At 46.9% G+C, this 19486-nt stretch overlaps 1 protein-coding gene across 1 annotated transcript; it reads left to right on the forward strand.

The window, feature by feature from the left end:
- Window positions 1-7838: 7838 nt before the first annotated feature.
- LOC115206757 (cell wall protein DAN4-like) lies at window positions 7839-18338 on the forward strand (the record flags this gene model as incomplete). Its single annotated transcript, XM_029773961.1, has 5 exons — window positions 7839-8187; window positions 8984-9251; window positions 13058-13190; window positions 14725-15003; window positions 18327-18338. Coding segments are annotated over 5 exons (1041 nt in total), but the record flags the coding sequence as incomplete, so codon positions are not given.
- Between the last annotated feature and the right edge of the window lie 1148 nt (window positions 18339-19486).

The following is a 19486-nucleotide window of genomic DNA, read 5'->3' on the forward strand; positions in this document are numbered from 1 at the left end:
CCTGCCTGTTCCCTGTTAATGGGATTACAGCTCTATCATCCTGCCTGTTCCCTGTTAATGGGATTACAGTTGTATCATCCTGCCTGTTCCCTGTTAATGGGATTACAGCTCTATCATCCTGCCTGTTCCCTGTTAATGGGATTACAGTTGTATCATCCTGCCTGTTCCCTGTTAATGGGATTACAGCTCTATCATCCTGCCTGTTCCCTGTTAATGGGATTACAGTTGTATCATCCTGCCTGTTCCCTGTTAATGGGATTACAGCTCTATCATCCTGCCTGTTCCCTGTTAATGGGATTACAGCTCTATCATCCTGCCTGTTCCCTGTTAATGGGATTACAGCTCTATCATCCTGCCTGTTCCCTGTTAATGGGATTACAGTTGTATCATCCTGCCTGTTCCCTGTTAATGGGATTACAGTTGTATCATCCTGCTTGTTCCCTGTTAATGGGATTACAGCTCTATCATCCTGCCTGTTCCCTGTTAATGGGATTACAGTTGTATCATCCTGCCTGTTCCCTGTTAATGGGATTACAGTTGTATCATCCTGCCTGTTCCCTGTTAATGGGATTACAGCTCTATCATCCTGCCTGTTCCCTGTTAATGGGATTACAGCTCTATCATCCTGCCTGTTCCCTGTTAATGGGATTACAGTTGTATCATCCTGCCTGTTCCCTGTTAATGGGATTACAGCTCTATCATCCTGCCTGTTCCCTGTTAATGGGATTACAGCTCTATCATCCTGCCTGTTCCCTGTTAATGGGATTACAGTTGTATCATCCTGCCTGTTCCCTGTTAATGGGATTACAGCTCTATCATCCTGCCTGTTCCCTGTTAATGGGATTACAGTTGTATCATCCTGCCTGTTCCCTGTTAATGGGATTACAGCTCTATCATCCTGCCTGTTCCCTGTTAATGGGATTACAGTTGTATCATCCTGCCTGTTCCCTGTTAATGGGATTACAGCTCTATCATCCTGCCTGTTCCCTGTTAATGGGATTACAGCTCTATCATCCTGCCTGTTCCCTGTTAATGGGATTACAGCTCTATCATCCTGCCTGTTCCCTGTTAATGGGATTACAGTTGTATCATCCTGCCTGTTCCCTGTTAATGGGATTACAGTTGTATCATCCTGCTTGTTCCCTGTTAATGGGATTACAGCTCTATCATCCTGCCTGTTCCCTGTTAATGGGATTACAGTTGTATCATCCTGCCTGTTCCCTGTTAATGGGATTACAGTTGTATCATCCTGCCTGTTCCCTGTTAATGGGATTACAGCTCTATCATCCTGCCTGTTCCCTGTTAATGGGATTACAGCTCTATCATCCTGCCTGTTCCCTGTTAATGGGATTACAGTTGTATCATCCTGCCTGTTCCCTGTTAATGGGATTACAGCTCTATCATCCTGCCTGTTCCCTGTTAATGGGATTACAGTTGTATCATCCTGCCTGTTCCCTGTTAATGGGATTACAGCTCTATCATCCTGCCTGTTCCCTGTTAATGGGAATACAGTTGTATCATCCTGCCTGTTCCCTGTTAATGGGATTACAGTTGTATCATCCTGCCTGTTCCCTGTTAATGGGATTACAGCTCTATCATCCTGCCTGTTCCCTGTTAATGGGATTACAGCTCTATCATCCTGCCTGTTCCCTGTTAATGGGATTACAGTTGTATCACCTGCCTGTTCCCTGTTAATGGGATTACAGCTCTATCATCCTGCCTGTTCCCTGTTAATGGGATTACAGTTGTATCATCCTGCCTGTTCCCTGTTAATGGGATTACAGCTCTATCATCCTGCCTGTTCCCTGTTAATGGGATTACAGTTGTATCATCTTGCCTGTTCCCTGTTAATGGGATTTCGATTTTATCATCCTGCCTGTTCCCTGTTAATGGGATTACTGTTGTATTATCCTGCCTGTTCCCTGTTATTGGGATTACAGCTTTATCATCCTGCCTGTTCCGTTTTTTGTTGCAAGAAAAGTCTCCTCGGCAGTGTGGGCAGCAGGTAGCCTAGAGGTTCAGAGTGTTGGGCCAGTAACCAAAATGTTGCTGGTTTGAAGCCCTAAACCTACTAAGTGAAAAATCTGTCAATGTTTCTTTGAGCAAGGCACTTAACCCTAATTGCTCCTGTAAGACTGTCTGGATAAAAAAATCTGAAGAAATGCGTTCCAAGTGGTTTATTCTGTTGTCAAAAGGCTATCTGATGTTATGCTACCAATTAAACAGTTTGTTAATTGTGAATTCTGTATCATGTTGGGAATGTGGATTCACAATATCATAATTGGCCTTGAGTATTAAAATGGGCCAAAATGTGTGTTTTTATTCATGCTATATTAAGATGAGACCACATGATCAGAGTGATGAGGTACCTTGTCTGAAGACCCACGTTAGCTCCCAGAGATTATATTTAGGCTTTAGCTCAGTGGGATTATATTAAGGTTCGATATCCGATCATTTACACAAGTCGCTACAACATCTATCAAAACCTTAGTTTCCTCAGAGACCTTCCCACTTTTCTCCTTTTCACAGCTTTTAAGTCATATCAACTCGATACTGTGCTATTTTCTTCACAGGCATCAACCAATAGTATCACGTCCACCATGGATCCTACTAGAGACAGAAAATCCATAGCAGAGTTAACAGTCTTCAGGTATAAATATACGCTGCTAGACAACTGGTTCTATCTGGTTCTGATTGGCCCAGGCTGGTTCTATCTGGCTCTGATTGGCTCAGACTGGTTCTATCTAACTCTGATCAGCTCAGACTGGTTCTATCTGGTTGTGATTGGCCCAGGCTGGTTCTATCTAACTCTGATCAGCTCAGACTGGTTCTATCTGGTTGTGATTGGCCCAGGCTGGTTCTATCTAACTCTGATCAGCTCAGACTGGTTCTATCTGGTTGTGATTGGCCCAGGCTGGTTCTATCTGGCTCTGATTGGCTCAGACTGGTTCTATCTGGTTGTGATTGGCCCAGGCTGGTTCTATCTGGCTCTGATTGGCTCAGACCGATTCCATCTGGTTGTGATTGTACCAAAAACAAAGTAGTAGGACATTGACTGGAAGAGGAAAAAATGCACAATAACAGCCACATTTACCTGTATCATCAGAACCACTCTGTCCTTTAAGCCTGTTTCCTGGTGGGGCTGCTGTCATCGTCTATCCCTACATCTTCCCATAGACATATTTCTTTCCCCCTCTAGCATGTCTCATTGCTGCTCTGACATGTCTTTTCAGACTCAGTAAAACATATTGCCCGTTAGCGATCGGCTGGCTTGATGCTCACTCATGTTGGAGTTGTTTGTGGCGTTGAGACAGTGAAAGTGCACATTTCCAAGTAGTGTTCCTGGTGTTTGTGGACTTTTTCCACTGTTAGAACAGCAGTAGAGAATGAATAGACAGATTATTTCTAAGAGTGTATCCAAAATGTAACCCTACTGTATTCACTATATAGTGCATGACTTTCTACCCCAGCCCTTGTCAAAAGTAGTGCACTATATAGGGGATAGGGTGTCATTTAAGATACATGCTAATGTTCAGCTGAAGGTCAGATTGCATGGCCAGAATAAACTAATGTAGGTAGCCTTACTTGCTCTAGCATAATTGGCTGGTTCAACCTCTGACCTTCCCTTCCCTGCTACCCTTCCCAATGTCATTTTGATTTTGGTTCTTCTCTGTATCCTTCACAGTACACAACTAACAGTGGCAGACAGCAGTGGCAGAGGTCTACAGGAGAGTGGTCCAGGGCTGTGACCCAAACAGCACTCTATTTACTATCTAGTACACTACTTTTGACCACAGCCCTATGGAACCTGGTCAGAAGTAGTGCATACCATTCGGGAGGCATCCCTGATTCTGAGAAGACTCAGATGGCTACAGGTGTTTGTCGTCATTAACCCTCAATACCTCCCTTAGGCCCCGCAGGAGTACTGTAAAACACCATCCAAATTACAACTAACTAATTATAGCATGTATTTCCCCATTACCCTACAGTCACCTTCAACTTAATAACATATTTCTCCACTCTTCTCTGTTGGGAGGAAAATACTTTTGGGGGACATTCAATTATCTTTGAGGGAGATAAAGCTCTAACACTGGCTGGCAAGAACATTGGTTCTCAGGAGGAAGGATATACCCTACCCTCTCTATTTCTCTCTCTTTCTCTCTCTCTCTCTCTCTCTATATATATATATATATATATATATATCTTTATTTATCTTTCTCTATCGCTCTGTCGCTGTCTCTCTCTCCCTCCTCTCTCTCTCTCTGTATCTCTCTCTGTCACTGTCTCTCTCTCCCTCCTCTCTCTCTGTCTCTCTCTCTGTCTCTCTCTCTCTCTCTCTCTCTCTCTGTCTCTCTCTCTCTCTCTCTCTCTCTCTCTCTCTCTCTCTCTCTGTCTTTCTCTGTCTCTCTCTCTCTCTCTCTGTCTCTCTCTCTCTCTCTCTCTCTCTCTCTCTCTCTGTCTCTCTCTCTCTCTCTGTCTCTCTCTCTCTCTCTCTCTCTCTCTCTGTCTATCTCTCTCTCTCTCTGTCTCTCTGTCTCTCTCTCTCTCTTATAGACTGTTTCCTCTGCTACCGCACGGCAAGCGGTACAGGAGCTCCAAGTCTAGGACCAAAAGGCTCCTTAACAGCTTCTAACCCCAATCCATAAGACTGCTGAACAATTAATCAATGGCCACCTGACTATTACATTGACCCCCACCTCCCTCCATTTGTTTTTTACACTGCTGCTACTCGCTGTTTATTATCTATGCATAGTCACTTCACCGGTACTTACATGTACACCTCTACCTCTACCTCTACCATTACCTCTACTACTACCACTACCTCCACCTCTACCACCACCTCTACCTGTACCTCTACACACTGACTTGGTACCGGTACCCCCTGTATATAGCCTCGTTATTGTTATGTTGTTGTGTTCATTTGTATTATTTTTTACTTTAGTTTGGTAAATATTTCCTCAACTCTTCTTGAACTGCACTGTTGGTTAAGGGCTTGTAAGTAAGCATTTCACGGTAAAGTCTACACTTGCTGTATTCGGCGCATGTGACAAATAAAGTTTGATTTGATTTGACTTTGAAAGCACACACACACACACACACACACACACACACACACACACACACACACACACACACACACACACACACACCTATCTGTGCACAGCACCTCTCCCCTTAAGAATTCCATTTAAAAAGTGTCAGCCAGATCCTGTCCACTTCCTCCTCACCATTGTAGATGAAGACAACAAAACCCCCAAAATATCAGGCTCCAAAAATAACAAATAACGTCACATCTAACACTTTTGACCCTCAGCTGCCTACCCTATCTGGATGATCTCTCTCTCTCTCTCTCTCTCTCTCTCTCTCTCCCTCTCTCTCTCAAACACAGAAACATGACATCTCCCTGGAGAATGCAATAAAACAGCAAAAAGTTTCCTTTCTGAAGCCAAATACACCATTACCTCTACCTCAACCACTACAATGACCTCTACCTCTACCACTACCTCAACCATTACCTCAACCTCCACCACTACCACTACCACTACCTCTACCTCAACCACTACAACAACCTCTACCTCTACCATTACCTCAACCTCCACCACTACCACTACCATTACCTCTACCTCAACCACTACAACGACCTCTACCTCTACCACTACCTCAACCACTACCTCAACCTCTACCACTACCACTACCTCTACCTCTACCTCTACCACTACCACTACCACTACCACTACCTCTACCACTACCTCAACCTCTACAACTACCACTACCATTACCTCTACCTCAACCACTACAATGACCTCTGCCTCTACCATCCCCTCAACCACTACCTCAACCTCTACCACTACCACTACCACTACCTCTACCTCAACCACTACAACAACCTCTACCACTACCTCTACCTCAACCACTACCTCAACGTCTACCTCTACCACTACCATTACCACTACCTCTACCACTACCACTACCCCTACCTCTACCTCTACCTCTACCTCTACCTCTACCTCTACCACTACCTCTACCTCTACCACTACCACTACCACTACCTTTACCACTACCACTACCTCTACCTCTACCACTACCTCTACCTCTGCCATTACCTCTACTACTACCACTACCTCCACCTCTACCACCACCTCTACCACTACCTCTACCTCTACCTTTACCACTACCACTACCACTACCACTACCTCTACCTCTACCACTACCTCAACCACTACCTCTACCTCTACCACTACCACCACCACTACCTCTACCTCTACCACTACCACTACCACTACCTCTACCACTACAACTACCACTCCCTCTACCTCTACCACTACCTCTACCTCTACCTCTACCATTACCTATACTACTACCACTACCTCCACCTCTACCACCACCTCTACCACTACCACTGCCTTTACCACTGCTTCTACCTCTACACCTACCTCTACCTCTAAAACTACCACTATCTCTACCACTACCACAACCACAACCACTACCTCTACCTCTACCACTACCTCAACCACTACCTCTACCTCTACCACTACCACCACCACCACCACTACCTCTACCTCTACAACTACCACTACCACTACCACTACCTCTACCTCTACCACTACCACTACAACTGCCACTACCTCTACCTCTACCACTACCACTACCTCTACCTCTACCTCACTACCACTACCTCCACCTCTACCACCACCTCTACCACTACCACTGCTTCTACCTCTACACCTACCTCTACCTCTAAAACTACCACTATCTCTACCTCTACCACTACCACTACCACTACCACTACCGCTGACTTTACCACTGCTTCTACCTCTACACCTACCTCTACCTCTACCACTACCTCTAAAACTACCACTATCTCTACCACTACCACTACCACAACCACAACCAATATCTCTACCTCCACCTCTACCACTACCTCTACCTCTACCACTACCTCTACCTCTACCACTACCTCTACCTCTACCTCTACCTCTACCACTACCACTACCTCCACCTCTACCACTACCACTACCACTACCTCTACCTCTACCACTACCACTACCTCTACCTCTACCTCTACCTCTACCTCTACCTCAACCACTAACTCAACCTCTACCACTACCTCTACCACTACCACTACTCCTACCTCTACCTCTACCATTACCTCTACCACTACCACTACCTTTACCTCTACCACTACCACTACCACTACCTCTACCACTACCACTACCTCAACCACTACCTCTACCTCTACCACTAACACTACCTCTACCTCTACCACTACCACTACAACTACCACTACCTCTACCTCTAAAACTACCACTATCTCTACCACTACCACAACCAATATCTTTACCTCCACCTCTACCACTACCTCTACCTCTACCACTACCACTACCTCTACCTCTACCACTACCACTACCTCTACCTCTACCTCTACCACTACCTCTACCTCTACCACTACCTCTACCTCTACCTCTACCACTACCACTACCTTTACCACTACCACTACCTCTACCTCTACCACTACCACTACCACTACCGCTACCTCTACCTCTACCACTACCTCTACCTCTACCATTACCTCTACTACTACCTTTACCACTGCTTCTACCTCTACACCTACCTCTACCTCTACCACTACCTCTAAAACTACCACTATCTCTACCACTACCACTACCACAACCACAACCAATATCTTTACCTCCACCTCTACCACTACCTCTACCTCTACCACTACCTCTACCTCTACCACTACCTCTACCTCTACCTCTACCACTACCTCTACCACTACCACTACCACTACCATTACCTCTACCTCTACCTCTACCTCTACCTCTACCTCTACCTCTACCACTACCTCTACCTCTACCACTACCACTACCTCCACCTCTACCTCTACCACTACCACTACCACTACCTCTACCTCTACCACTACCACTACCTCTACCTCTACCACTACCTCAACCACTACCTCTACCTCTACTACTACCACTACCTCCACCTCTACCACCACCTCTACCACTACCACTACCACTGCCTTTACCACTGCTTCTACCTCTACACCTACCTCTACCTCTACCTCTAAAACTACCACTATCTCTACCTCTACCACTACCACTACCACTACCACTACCGCTGCCTTTACCACTGCTTCTACCTCTACACCTACCTCTACCTCTACCACTACCTCTAAAACTACCACTATCTCTACCACTACCACTACCACAACCACAACCAATATCTCTACCTCCACCTCTACCACTACCTCTACCTCTACCACTACCTCTACCTCTACCACTACCTCTACCTCTACCTCACTACCACTACCTCTACCATTACCTCTACTACTACCACTACCTCTACCTCTACCTCTACCACTACCTCTACCACTACCACAACCACAACCAATATCTCTACCTCCACCTCTACCACTACCTTTACCTCTACCACTACCTCTACCTCTACCACTACCTCTACCTCTACCACTACCTCTACCTCTACCACTACCACTACCTCTACCTCTACCACTACCACTACCACTACCACTACCACTACCACTACCTCTACTTCTACCTCTACCTCTACCACTAACTCAACTCTACCACTACCTCTACCACTACCACTACTCCTACCTCTACCTCTACCTCTACCATTACCTCTACCACTACCTTTACCTCTACCACTACCACTACCACTACCACTACCACTACCTCTACCTCTACCTCTACCATTACCTCTACTACTACCACTACCTCCATCTCTACCACCACCTCTACCACTACCACTACCACTGCCTTTACCACTGCTTCTACCTCTACACCTACCTCTACCTCTACCTCTACCTCTAAATCTACCACTATCCCTACCGCTACCACAACCAATATCTCTACCTCTACCTCTACCACTACCTCTACCACTACCACTACCTCTACCTCTACCTCTACCTCTACCACTACCTCTACCTCTACCACTACCACTACCTCCACCTCTACCTCTACCACTACCACTACCTCTACCTCTACCACTACCACTACCTCTACCTCTACCACTACCACTACCTCTACCTCAACCACTAACTCAACATCTACCATTACCTCTACCACTACCACTACCACTACCTCTACCTCTACCATTACCTCTACCACTACCACTACCACTACCACTACCACTATCACTACCTCTACCACTACATCTACCTCTACCTCTACCTCTACCAATATCTCTACCTCTATCTCAACCACTGCCACTACCTCTACCGCTACGTCTATCGCTACAACTACCTCTACCACTACCTCTACATGATCTCTGTTGTTTTTTTTTTACCTTTCCCCAGAAACCTGGATATGGTGTTTGATTGAGCAGCACCCCAAGCATTGTAATATGTGTGTGTGTGTGTGTGTGTGTGTGTGTGTGTGTGTGTGTGTGTGTGTGTGTGTGTGTGTGTGTGTGTGTGTGTGTGTGTGTGTGTGTTTTAGAGCGTTTTAGAGTGTTAGCGACACCCACTCCATCAGTCCTGTGTATAGAGGGGGAAAACTATTGATCGTAGGACAATGTTATTGTAGCTTATTTGAGCTCAGGTGGAACAGAGGCCATAGCCTTAATAAGACCCATCTTTCAACAGAACATTATAGCGTTAATAAGACCCATCTCTCAACAGAACTATCTTTTGTCATGTCCTGCACCTGCAGCATTTTTCCTTGTGTCTGGTCAAGTGTCTGTGGACGTACCCTGTAGAATATGGTTATATATATAAATAGACTATGTTGTCAGAGTAATGTCTAGGATCATGATGTCTGTACACAATCCGGATACCTTGAATGAATCAGGAGGTTAAACACCTACAAGTACGGTTACGTTTTCTCTTCCGTCTCCTCTCCTCTCCTCTGAGCCAGCCAGGAAGGAGGCTCATTTCACTGCCGTCTTCATTGTCAGAGATAAATGCGAACATGTGACTGAGAGGGGCACAAAGCCGGCCTTTGACAGTAATGTGATTATGACGTGTAGGGTTGAATAGTAAGATAACGAGCAGGGGAATGTGAATGGGCATTAGTCCAGAGCCCTGCAGCGTTTTATCATGAACCCAGCCCCAGCCCTGTCTGGGTTATACCCTCGTCTCTGGGCCAGGGGAAAGAAACAGAGGGGTGTATATGTACTGATAGTAAATACAATCTGTCACATGACCATCATGTGTCATATTTATTTGTCTGGAAGGTGGAGGTTGAGGAGGAGAGAACAGAATATGTCATAGCAGACTGATAGAGCTGTTTACATGTAGACTGATAGAGACATTTACATGCAGACTGATAGAGCGGTTTAGATGCAGACTGATAGAGCTGTTTACATGCAGACTGATAGAGCTATTTGCATGCAGACTGATGGAGCTGTTTAGATGCAGACTGATAGAGCTGTTTACATGCAGACTGATAGAGCTATTTGCATGCAGACTGATGGAGCTGTTTAGATGCAGACTGATAGAGCTGTTTACATGCAGACTGATAGAGACATTTACATGCAGACTGATAGAGCTGTTTAGATGCAGACTGATAGAGCTGTTTACATGCAGGTGATGTTTACAAGCTACTTTTTCTCTCACGCATACATATGCAAAAAAACACACACACTTCCAGCTAACTACCTCTCTTCCCTCTGTACCTGTGTGTGTGTGTGTGTGTTGTTTTACCTGTGTGCTCTGTGTGTGAACCCAGCATTTAATTGGCACCGTCATAGATGGTGTGTGTGTGTGTGTGTGTGTGTGTGTGTGTGTGTGTGTGTGTGTGTGTGTGTGTGTGTGTGTGTGTGTGCAGTATGCATGCCCAGCAGGCAATGGACATGTCAGTGGGGGCCAGTTAGTGCCCTCTGTTGGCCAACTGCACTCTACTGATGGACAGACGGACAGACAGACAGTAAGACGGCCAGATGGACAGAGGGGCAGGTGGACAGCGAGGCAGGTGGACAGATAGGCAGAGGGACAGATGGACAGAGGGGCAGGTGGACAGAGGGGAAAATAGACAGACGGACAGAGGGACAGGTGGACAGAGGGACAGGTGAGCAGGTAGACAGATGGACAGAGGGGCAGGTGGGCAGATGGACAGAGGGGCAGGTGGACTGAGGGACAGGTGACATGTAGACAGATGAAGAGAGGGACAGGTGGACTGAGGGACAGGTGAACATGTAGACAGATGGAGAGAGGGGCAGGTGGACTGAGGGACAGGTGAACATGTAGACAGATGGAAAGAGGGGCAGGTGGACTGAGGGGCAGGTGGGCAGAGGGGCTATTGGACAGAGTGGCAGATGGACAGAGGGGCAGGAGAACAGATGGACAGGTGGACAGAGGGGCTATTGGACAGAGGGGCAGATGGACAGAGGGGCAGGAGAACAGATGGACAGGTGGACAGAGGGGCTATTGGACAGAGGGGCAGATGGACAGAGGGTCAGGAGAACAGATGGACAGGTGGACAGAGGGGCAATTGGACAGAGAGGCAGATGGACAGAGGGGCAGGTGGACAGAGTCGCAAATGGACAGATGGACAGAGGAACAGGTGGACAGAGGGGCAGATGGACAGATGGACAGAGAGGCAGGTGGACAGAAGGGGAAGATGCACAGAGGGGCAGGTGTACAGATGGACAGAGAGGCAGGTGGACAGAAGGACAGGTGGAAAGAGGGGCAATTGGACAGAGGGGCAGATGGACAGAGGGGCAGTTGGACAGAGAGGCAGGTGGACAGAGGGTATTTGGACAGAGGGACAGGTGGACAGAGAGGCAGATGGACAGAGATTCAGATGGACATAGGAACAGGTGGACATAGGGACAGGTGGCCAGAGTGGCAATTGGACAGAGGGGCAGGTGGACAGATGGGAAAGTGCACAGAGGGGCAGGTGGACAGATGAACAAAGGGGCATGTGGACAGATGGACAGAGGGGTAGGTGGACAGAGGGACAGGTGGGCAGGTAGACAGATGGACAGAGGGGCAGGTGGACAGAGGGGAAAATGGACAGATAAACAGAGGGGCAGGTGGTCAGAAGGGGAAGGTGCACAGAGGGGCAGGTGGACAGAGGAACAGAGGGGCAGAGGGGCTATTGGACAGAGGCGCAGATGGACAGAGGGGCAGGTAGACAGATGGACAGGTAGACAAATTGACAGAGGGGCAGGTGGACCGAGGGGCAGGTGGACAGATGGACAGAGGGGCAGGTGGACCGAGGGGCAGGTGGACAGAGGGACAGGTGAGCAGGTAGACAGATGGACAGAGGGGCAGGTGGACAGAGGGGAAAATGGACAGATGGACAGAGGGGCAGGTGGACAGAAGGGGAAGGTGCACAGAGGGGCAGGTGGGCAGATGGACAGAGGGGCAGGTGGACAGAGATTCAGATGGACATAGGAACAGGTGAACAGAGGGACATGTGGGCAGTTAGACAGATGGACAGAGGGGCAGGTGGACAGATGGCCAGAGGGTTTTTTATAGGTTTTTATTTGTTTATCTCTCTATTTGAGTGTGTGTGTGTGTGTGTGTGTGTGTGTGTGTGTGTGTGTGTGTGTGTGTGTGTGTGTGTGTGTGTGTGTGTGTGTGTGTGAGAGAGAGAGAGAGAGATTGGATTACAGTACCAACTGTTGCAGAAGCTGGCGCTATCTGTTCAGTTTCACAGACAGTACCCACTGTTGCATCAGCTTCCTTAATGTGTTCAGCACCACGGACAGTAACCACTGTTGCACCAGCTTCCTTGATGTGTTCAGCACCACGGACAGTAACCACTGTTGCATCAGCTTCCTTGATGTGTTCAGCACCACGGACAGTAACCACTGTTGCATCAGTTTCCTTGATGTGTTCAGCACCACGGACAGTAACCACTTTTGCACCAGCTTCCTTGATGTGTTCAGCACCACGAACAGTAACCACTGTTGCATCAGCTTTGCACCGTGTGTTCAGCACCACGGACAGTAACCACTGTTGCATCAGCTTTGCACCGTGTGTTCAGCACCACGGACAGTAACCACTGTTGCATCAGCTTTGCACCGTGTGTTCAGCACCACGGACAGTAACCACTGTTGCATCAGCTTTGCACCGTTTGTTCAGCACCACGGACAGTAACCACTGTTGCATCAGCTCGCGCTATGTGTTCTGCACCGTGGACAATACCAGTAGTCAGATGTTGAGTGCAGTCAAGGTGAAGGTGGTGGATGTGGACAGACAGCAGAGGAGTGCCGGGGTTCGCTGGCGTCATGATACAGTCTGCAGTTGAACCCAGCAAGACAAGAATGGGAAGGAATTCGAAGTGTATATGGATTGACATTATATATCAATGTGTTGTGTGTGTGATATGAATACACATTTTGGACTGAAAAATATAGGACTCCTTCACCTCTTCTTGTTTCTCTTCCTCCTCCAGGTTAATGAAGATGTTAACGACTGCAGACAAAGATGTCTTCACAGTGAGGTGAAATTGGCACTTTGTGTGTTGACTGTCATTACAGATGTAATGCTGGTGGTGGGAGGAGACTGATGTTGCCTGTCTGACACCCACAATCTCTCCTGTCTCTCCCAGTCTACTGTCCTGTGTGTTACTGCTCTGACACAAATAGACCTGGGGACATCACTGAGCTACATAATCAATCAGTGTCTAGCTGACAGTAAATACCATAGTCAGGATATCGTGGTGCAACTACTTAAGTGATGATTCAAGGACATTGGTTCAAATCGAGACTTAGTTCAAATATTTTAGCAAACAACTAAACAATTCCCTGTTTCCTGTTTAGGGGTCAGACCTCTAACAATACCCTGTTTCCTGTTTAATGGTCAGACCTCTAACAATACCCTGTTTCCTGTTTAGGGGTCAGACCTCTAACAATACCCTGTTTCCTGTTTAGGGGTCAGACCTCTAACAATACCCTGTTTCCTATATAGTGGTCAGACCTCTAACAATACCCTGTTTCCTGTTTAGGGGTCAGACCTCTAACAATACCCTGTTTCCTGTTTAGGGGTCAGACCTCTAACAATACAGTGGTTGATAAGTGTTGGTTTATCAGCTACTGTGTCCTTGGTTGGGAGATCTCACCCAGCTCTCCTCAGCAATGCCCCGATATATCTTCAGGAACAGAATACCAGGGTTTTGGCTAGAATGTCAGACAGACAGGATGCGTCTGAAATGGCACCCCATTCCCTATATAGTGCACTCATTTTGACCAGAACCATGTAGGCCCTAAGGCGCCGTTTAGGACGCAGACAGAGAGAGGATATTTAACCACAGGGCCAGGAGATTGTGTTCCCAGCCTGGGTCTCTCTACCAGGGGGTGGTGTGAGTCCCTGGCCCCCATTTAACATGGCTGTCTGTGTCTAGGATCCTTCCCCCTCTCTCTTCTCATCTATCCCACTCCATCCATTGACCCATCCCCAAGCAGCCTACTGTCCATACCCAATGTTATCTCCTGAAGGCTACATAACAGGGGCTCCCACAGCATTTTGGACCGGGTGCCATCTTAGCTCCGAAGGTTCCAATACACTTACACTCTAGACAGAAAGCTAATTTAAATGTGTGTGTGTGTGTGTGTGTGTGTGTGTGTGTGTGTGTGTGTGTGTGTGTGGAGCCATAGGTGGACCTTGCACATCTGTTAGTGACGAGCTCAAAAGACTCTTGACTCATTTCCACAGAAGAAACTCATCTGGCCTGTGCTGACACATCTGTTGTCCCCTTTCACATATTGACCCCTCGCCATCTGCCATCCTTCTCCCCCTCTACCTCTCAGCCCCTCTGCCCAGCGGAGCAGGATGCCTTCTCCCCCTCTACCTCTCAGCCCCTCTGCCCAGCAGAGCAGGATGCCTTCTCCCCCTCTACCTCTCAGCCCCTCTGCCCAGCGGAGCAGGATGCCTTCTCCCCCTCTACCTCTCAGCCCCTCTGCCCAGCGGAGCAGGATGCCTTCTCCCCCTCTACCTCTCAGCCCCTCTGCCCAGCGGAGCAGGATGCCTTCTCCCCCTCTACCTCTCAGCCCCTCTGCCCAGCGGAGCAGGAGGGCACTGCCAGTACAGTAACTAGGGTTTGAGTTGTAGTTATGTCTGGTATGTTTATACCCCCAGAACTTTTTGGGGAAAGTTGAAGCTCATATACTGCATTTCTAAACAATTTAAACAATATAAAATGCTATGACTTTGGCTGCTGTAGGTTCATTCACCTCAGTCCATCTACAAACACCTAGCCTTTTAGCTATAAAGTTGTAATGCTCGACCCTTGACATATGAGAAATTATTCACAAACAGCATTAGTGACAAAATGAAAATGTATGGCTTTTTAGAACTGCTTTGTTTGCATTTTAATGTAGGCCTATAGGGAAGATAGGTCCTGTGGAGATATCCATATTGAAACATACCGTTGTTGTATTGTAATGTAGGCCTATAGGGAAGACAGGTCCTGTGGAGATATCCATATTGAAACATACAGTGGTTGTATTGTAAAGTAGGCCTATAGGGAAGACAGGTCCTGTGGAGATGTTCATATTGAAACATCTTATTTTTAAAACGTTTTTAACTTGTTTGATAAGATTAGTACAGAGTTTGTCAGGGGAACCCACATTGAGCCCAGACCCATTTGGGAACCACTGTACTAGCCTCTCTCTCTGCTGCTTCCTCCTGCATAAATTGAAGCCTGCCTCAGCCTCGCTAGTGAGTGCCACATCACTGTTTGTCTCTGTAGCCAACTCTCTGTAAAGTAAAGTTATGATGAGAACATTGCGTATTTTTCGCTCCTGCTGAGGTATGCTCTGTTTAACATTAGCTTCTTACTTCCTCCTTCAAGCTGGCTACGTAATACTAGCCAGCAGTGGTTTAAAGTACTTAAGCAAAAATAGTTGAAAGTACTACTTATGTAGTTTTGGGGGGTATCTGTACTTTACTATTTATATTTTGGACAACTTCTACTTTTACTGCACTGAAAATACTGTACTTTTTACTCCATACATGTCCCCTGACACCCAAAGTACTCATTACATTTTTAATGCATAGCAGGACAGGACAATTGTCCAATTCATGCACTTATCAACAGAACATCCCTGGTCATCCCTACTGCATCTGATCTTGCAAATTCTCTAAACACATGCTTCGCTTGTAAATTATATCTGAGTGTTGGACTGTGCCCCTGGCTATCTGTAAATGATGCCTGAGTGTTGGAGTGTGCCCCTGGCTATCTGTAAATTATGTCTGAGTGTTGGAGTGTGCCCCTGGCTATCTGTAAATGATGTCTGAGTGTTGGAGTGTGCCCCTGGCTATCTGTAAATGATGTCTGAGTGTTGGAGTGTGCCCCTGGCTATCTGTAAATGATGTCTGAGTGTTGGAGTGTGCCCCTGGCTATCTGTAAAGGATGTCTGAGTGTTGGAGTGTGCCCCTGACTATCTGTAAATGATGTCTGAGTGTTGGAGTGTGCCCCTGACTATCTGTAAATTATGTCTGAGTGTTGGAATGTGCCCCTGGCTATCTTTAAATGGTGTCTGAGTGTTGGAGTGTGCCCCTGGCTATCTGTAAATGATGTCTGAGTGTTGGAGTGTGCCCCTGGCTATCTGTAAACTGATAAAACACTAGGAAATGATGTGTCTAGTTTGGTTAATATAAGGAATTCTAAATGATTTATACTTTTACTTTTGATACTTAAGCATATTTAAAACCAAATACTTTTAGACTTTTACTAAAGTGATATTTTACTGGGTGACTTTTACTCAAGTATTACAATTGGGTACTTTCTCCACCACCGCTAGCCAGAGGCCTTAAATGTTAGGCTACTGGAATAGAAGTCTCTGCTGGCAGCTAGCGACCTGACTGACTGACATGTCTATAAGCAACTATTTGTCAGGACTCATTTTCCCGAGAGTCGTTTTTTGTTTTGTTTGGGGATGTCTGTTGATACCGCAGCAGTCCCCGGACGGTTTTAAAAAGGGCCTTTTGTCCGGCATCTAGCAAACACTGCCATCCATGTCTCTGACTCTGTAGTTGCCTATTGAGACGACTGTGAGATGGGGTAGTTCATTTCACGTCTCAGGCATTCGGCCTGCGCCGCGAGAGGGCGGAGTTATCTGTTTGAGAGAGCGGTGAATGTGCTGCTAAAAAGGCAAATCTGGGTGAAGGAGGCGGATATAACCAACAAACCACTGTTCATGATTCCACTCGTTCGCAGAGGCAGGCGGGATTAGAACTCATCCTGACCTCGGTGTCCTTACGACCACGGGCACTGCCAACCCTAAACCCACGGTGACCAGGCCAGACCACACAAACACCGCTGAAGCTCTACAACGGCTGCCAACCCTAAACCCACGGTGACCAGGCCAGACCACACAAACACCGCTGAAGCTCTACAACGGCTGCCAACCCTAAACCCACGGTGACCAGGCCAGACCACACAAACACCGCTGAAGCTCTACAACGGCTGCCAACCCTAAACCCACGGTGACCAGGCCAGACCACACAAACACCGCTGAAGCTCTACAACGGCTGCCAACCCTAAACCCACGGTGACCAGGCCAGACCACACAAACACCGCTGAAGCTCTACAACGGCTGCCAACCCTAAACCCACGGTGACCAGGCCAGACCACACAAACACCGCTGAAGCTCTACAACGGCTGCCAACCCTAAACCCACGGTGACCAGGCCAGACCACACAAACACCGCTGAAGCTCTACAACGGCTGCCAACCCTAAACCCACGGTGACCAGGCCAGACCACACAAACACCGCTGAAGCTCTACAACGGCTTATAGTGATGGTCTACTTATACTTAACCTCTGTCATTGTACTAGAATATGTAACCATGTTAATGTCTTTAACTAACACAGTGTTAATACCAGTACCATGCAGCTATAAAGACTGCTTACGGCAGAAAAGGGGTTGGAACACAGTTGCTCATTAACCTGTTAGTGAATCCAGCAGGCCATAGAGTATATTTTACTGAGACCAGGAGTGTCTGTTGGTGGGATTTCATAACAGTGTGTGTGTGTGTCTTAAGTCTGTCAAGCTGTGTGTCCCTCAACTCTCAGAACACACTGGACCCACCTAGAAAATCTGAATGCAATTAATATTTCTCCGTCCGTCCGTCCGTCCCCCTCTCTCTCTCTCTCTCTCTCTCTCTCTCTGTCTCTCGCTCTCTCTCTCCCTCTCCCTCCCTCCCTCCCTCCCTCCCTCTCCATGATGATCTTTTTCTCCATCTACCTTTCTCTCTATTCTATTAATTTAGCTTCCTCCCTCTTCCTCCCTCTTCCTCCCTCTTCCTCCCTAGTTCTCTCCTCTATTCTCTAAGCGGATGCGTTAAGGGAGGTGAATGTTCTCCCTCTTACCCCCTCACCTTCTCTCTCCTCTCCTCTATCCTCTAAGCGGATGCGTTAAGGGAGGTGAATGTTCTCCCGCAGTGTAAATACCAACCATTATGATTAATGGAGAGACGTGAGGGCCTGCAGTGTCTCTGTCATGTCATATATCACACAGCAGGGAAGAACACCATGACAGACAACCACGAACCAGATGAATTAACACACCTGGCAGCAGGAAGTCTAGCGGTTAAAGCGTTTGGCCAGTAACTGAAAGGTCACTGAATCGAATACCCGAACTGACAAGGTGGAAAAATCTACCGATGTTCTCTTGATCAAGGCACTTAAGCATTATTTGCTCCAGGGGTGCCGTACTACTATGGCTGACCCTACAGTTTAAAACAACACATTTCACGGCACCTATCCGGTGTATGAGACAATAAAACATAATTACCTGTTCCTGACAAACAGACATTAACCAGATGAATTACCACAGTATAGCTCTACCTGCTCCTAACAGACACTAACCAGATGAATTACCACAGTATACCTCTACCTGCTCCTAACAGACACTAACCAGATGAATTACCACAGTATCCCTCTACCTGCTCCTAACAGACACTAACCAGATGAATTACCACAGTATAATTCTACCTGCTCCTAACAGACACTAACCAGATGAATTACCACAGTATAATTCTACCTGCTCCTAACAGACACTAAACAGATGAATTACCACAGTATAATTCTACCTGCTCCTAACAGACACTAACCAGATGAATTACCACAGTATAATTCTACCTGCTCCTAACAGACACTAACCAGATGAATTACCACAGTATACCACTACCTGCTCCTAACAGACACTAACCAGATGAATTACCGCTGTATAATTCTGCCTGCTCCTAACAGACACTAACCAGATTAATTACCACAGTATAATTCTACCTGCTCCTAACAGGCACTAACCAGATGAATTACCACAGTATAATTCTACCTGCTCCTAACAGACCCTAACCAGATTAATTACCACAGTATAATTCTACCTGCTCCTTACAGACACTAACCAGATGAATTACCACAGTATAATTCTACCTGCTCCTAACAGACACTAACCAGATTAATTACCACAGAATACCACTACCTGCTCCTAACAGACACTAACCAGATGAATTACCACAGTATAATTCTACCTGCTCCAAACAGACACTAACCAGATGAATTACC

The sequence above is a fragment of the Salmo trutta genome, chromosome 13 (assembly GCF_901001165.1).
Source record: "Salmo trutta chromosome 13, fSalTru1.1, whole genome shotgun sequence".
NCBI lineage: Eukaryota > Metazoa > Chordata > Actinopteri > Salmoniformes > Salmonidae > Salmo > Salmo trutta.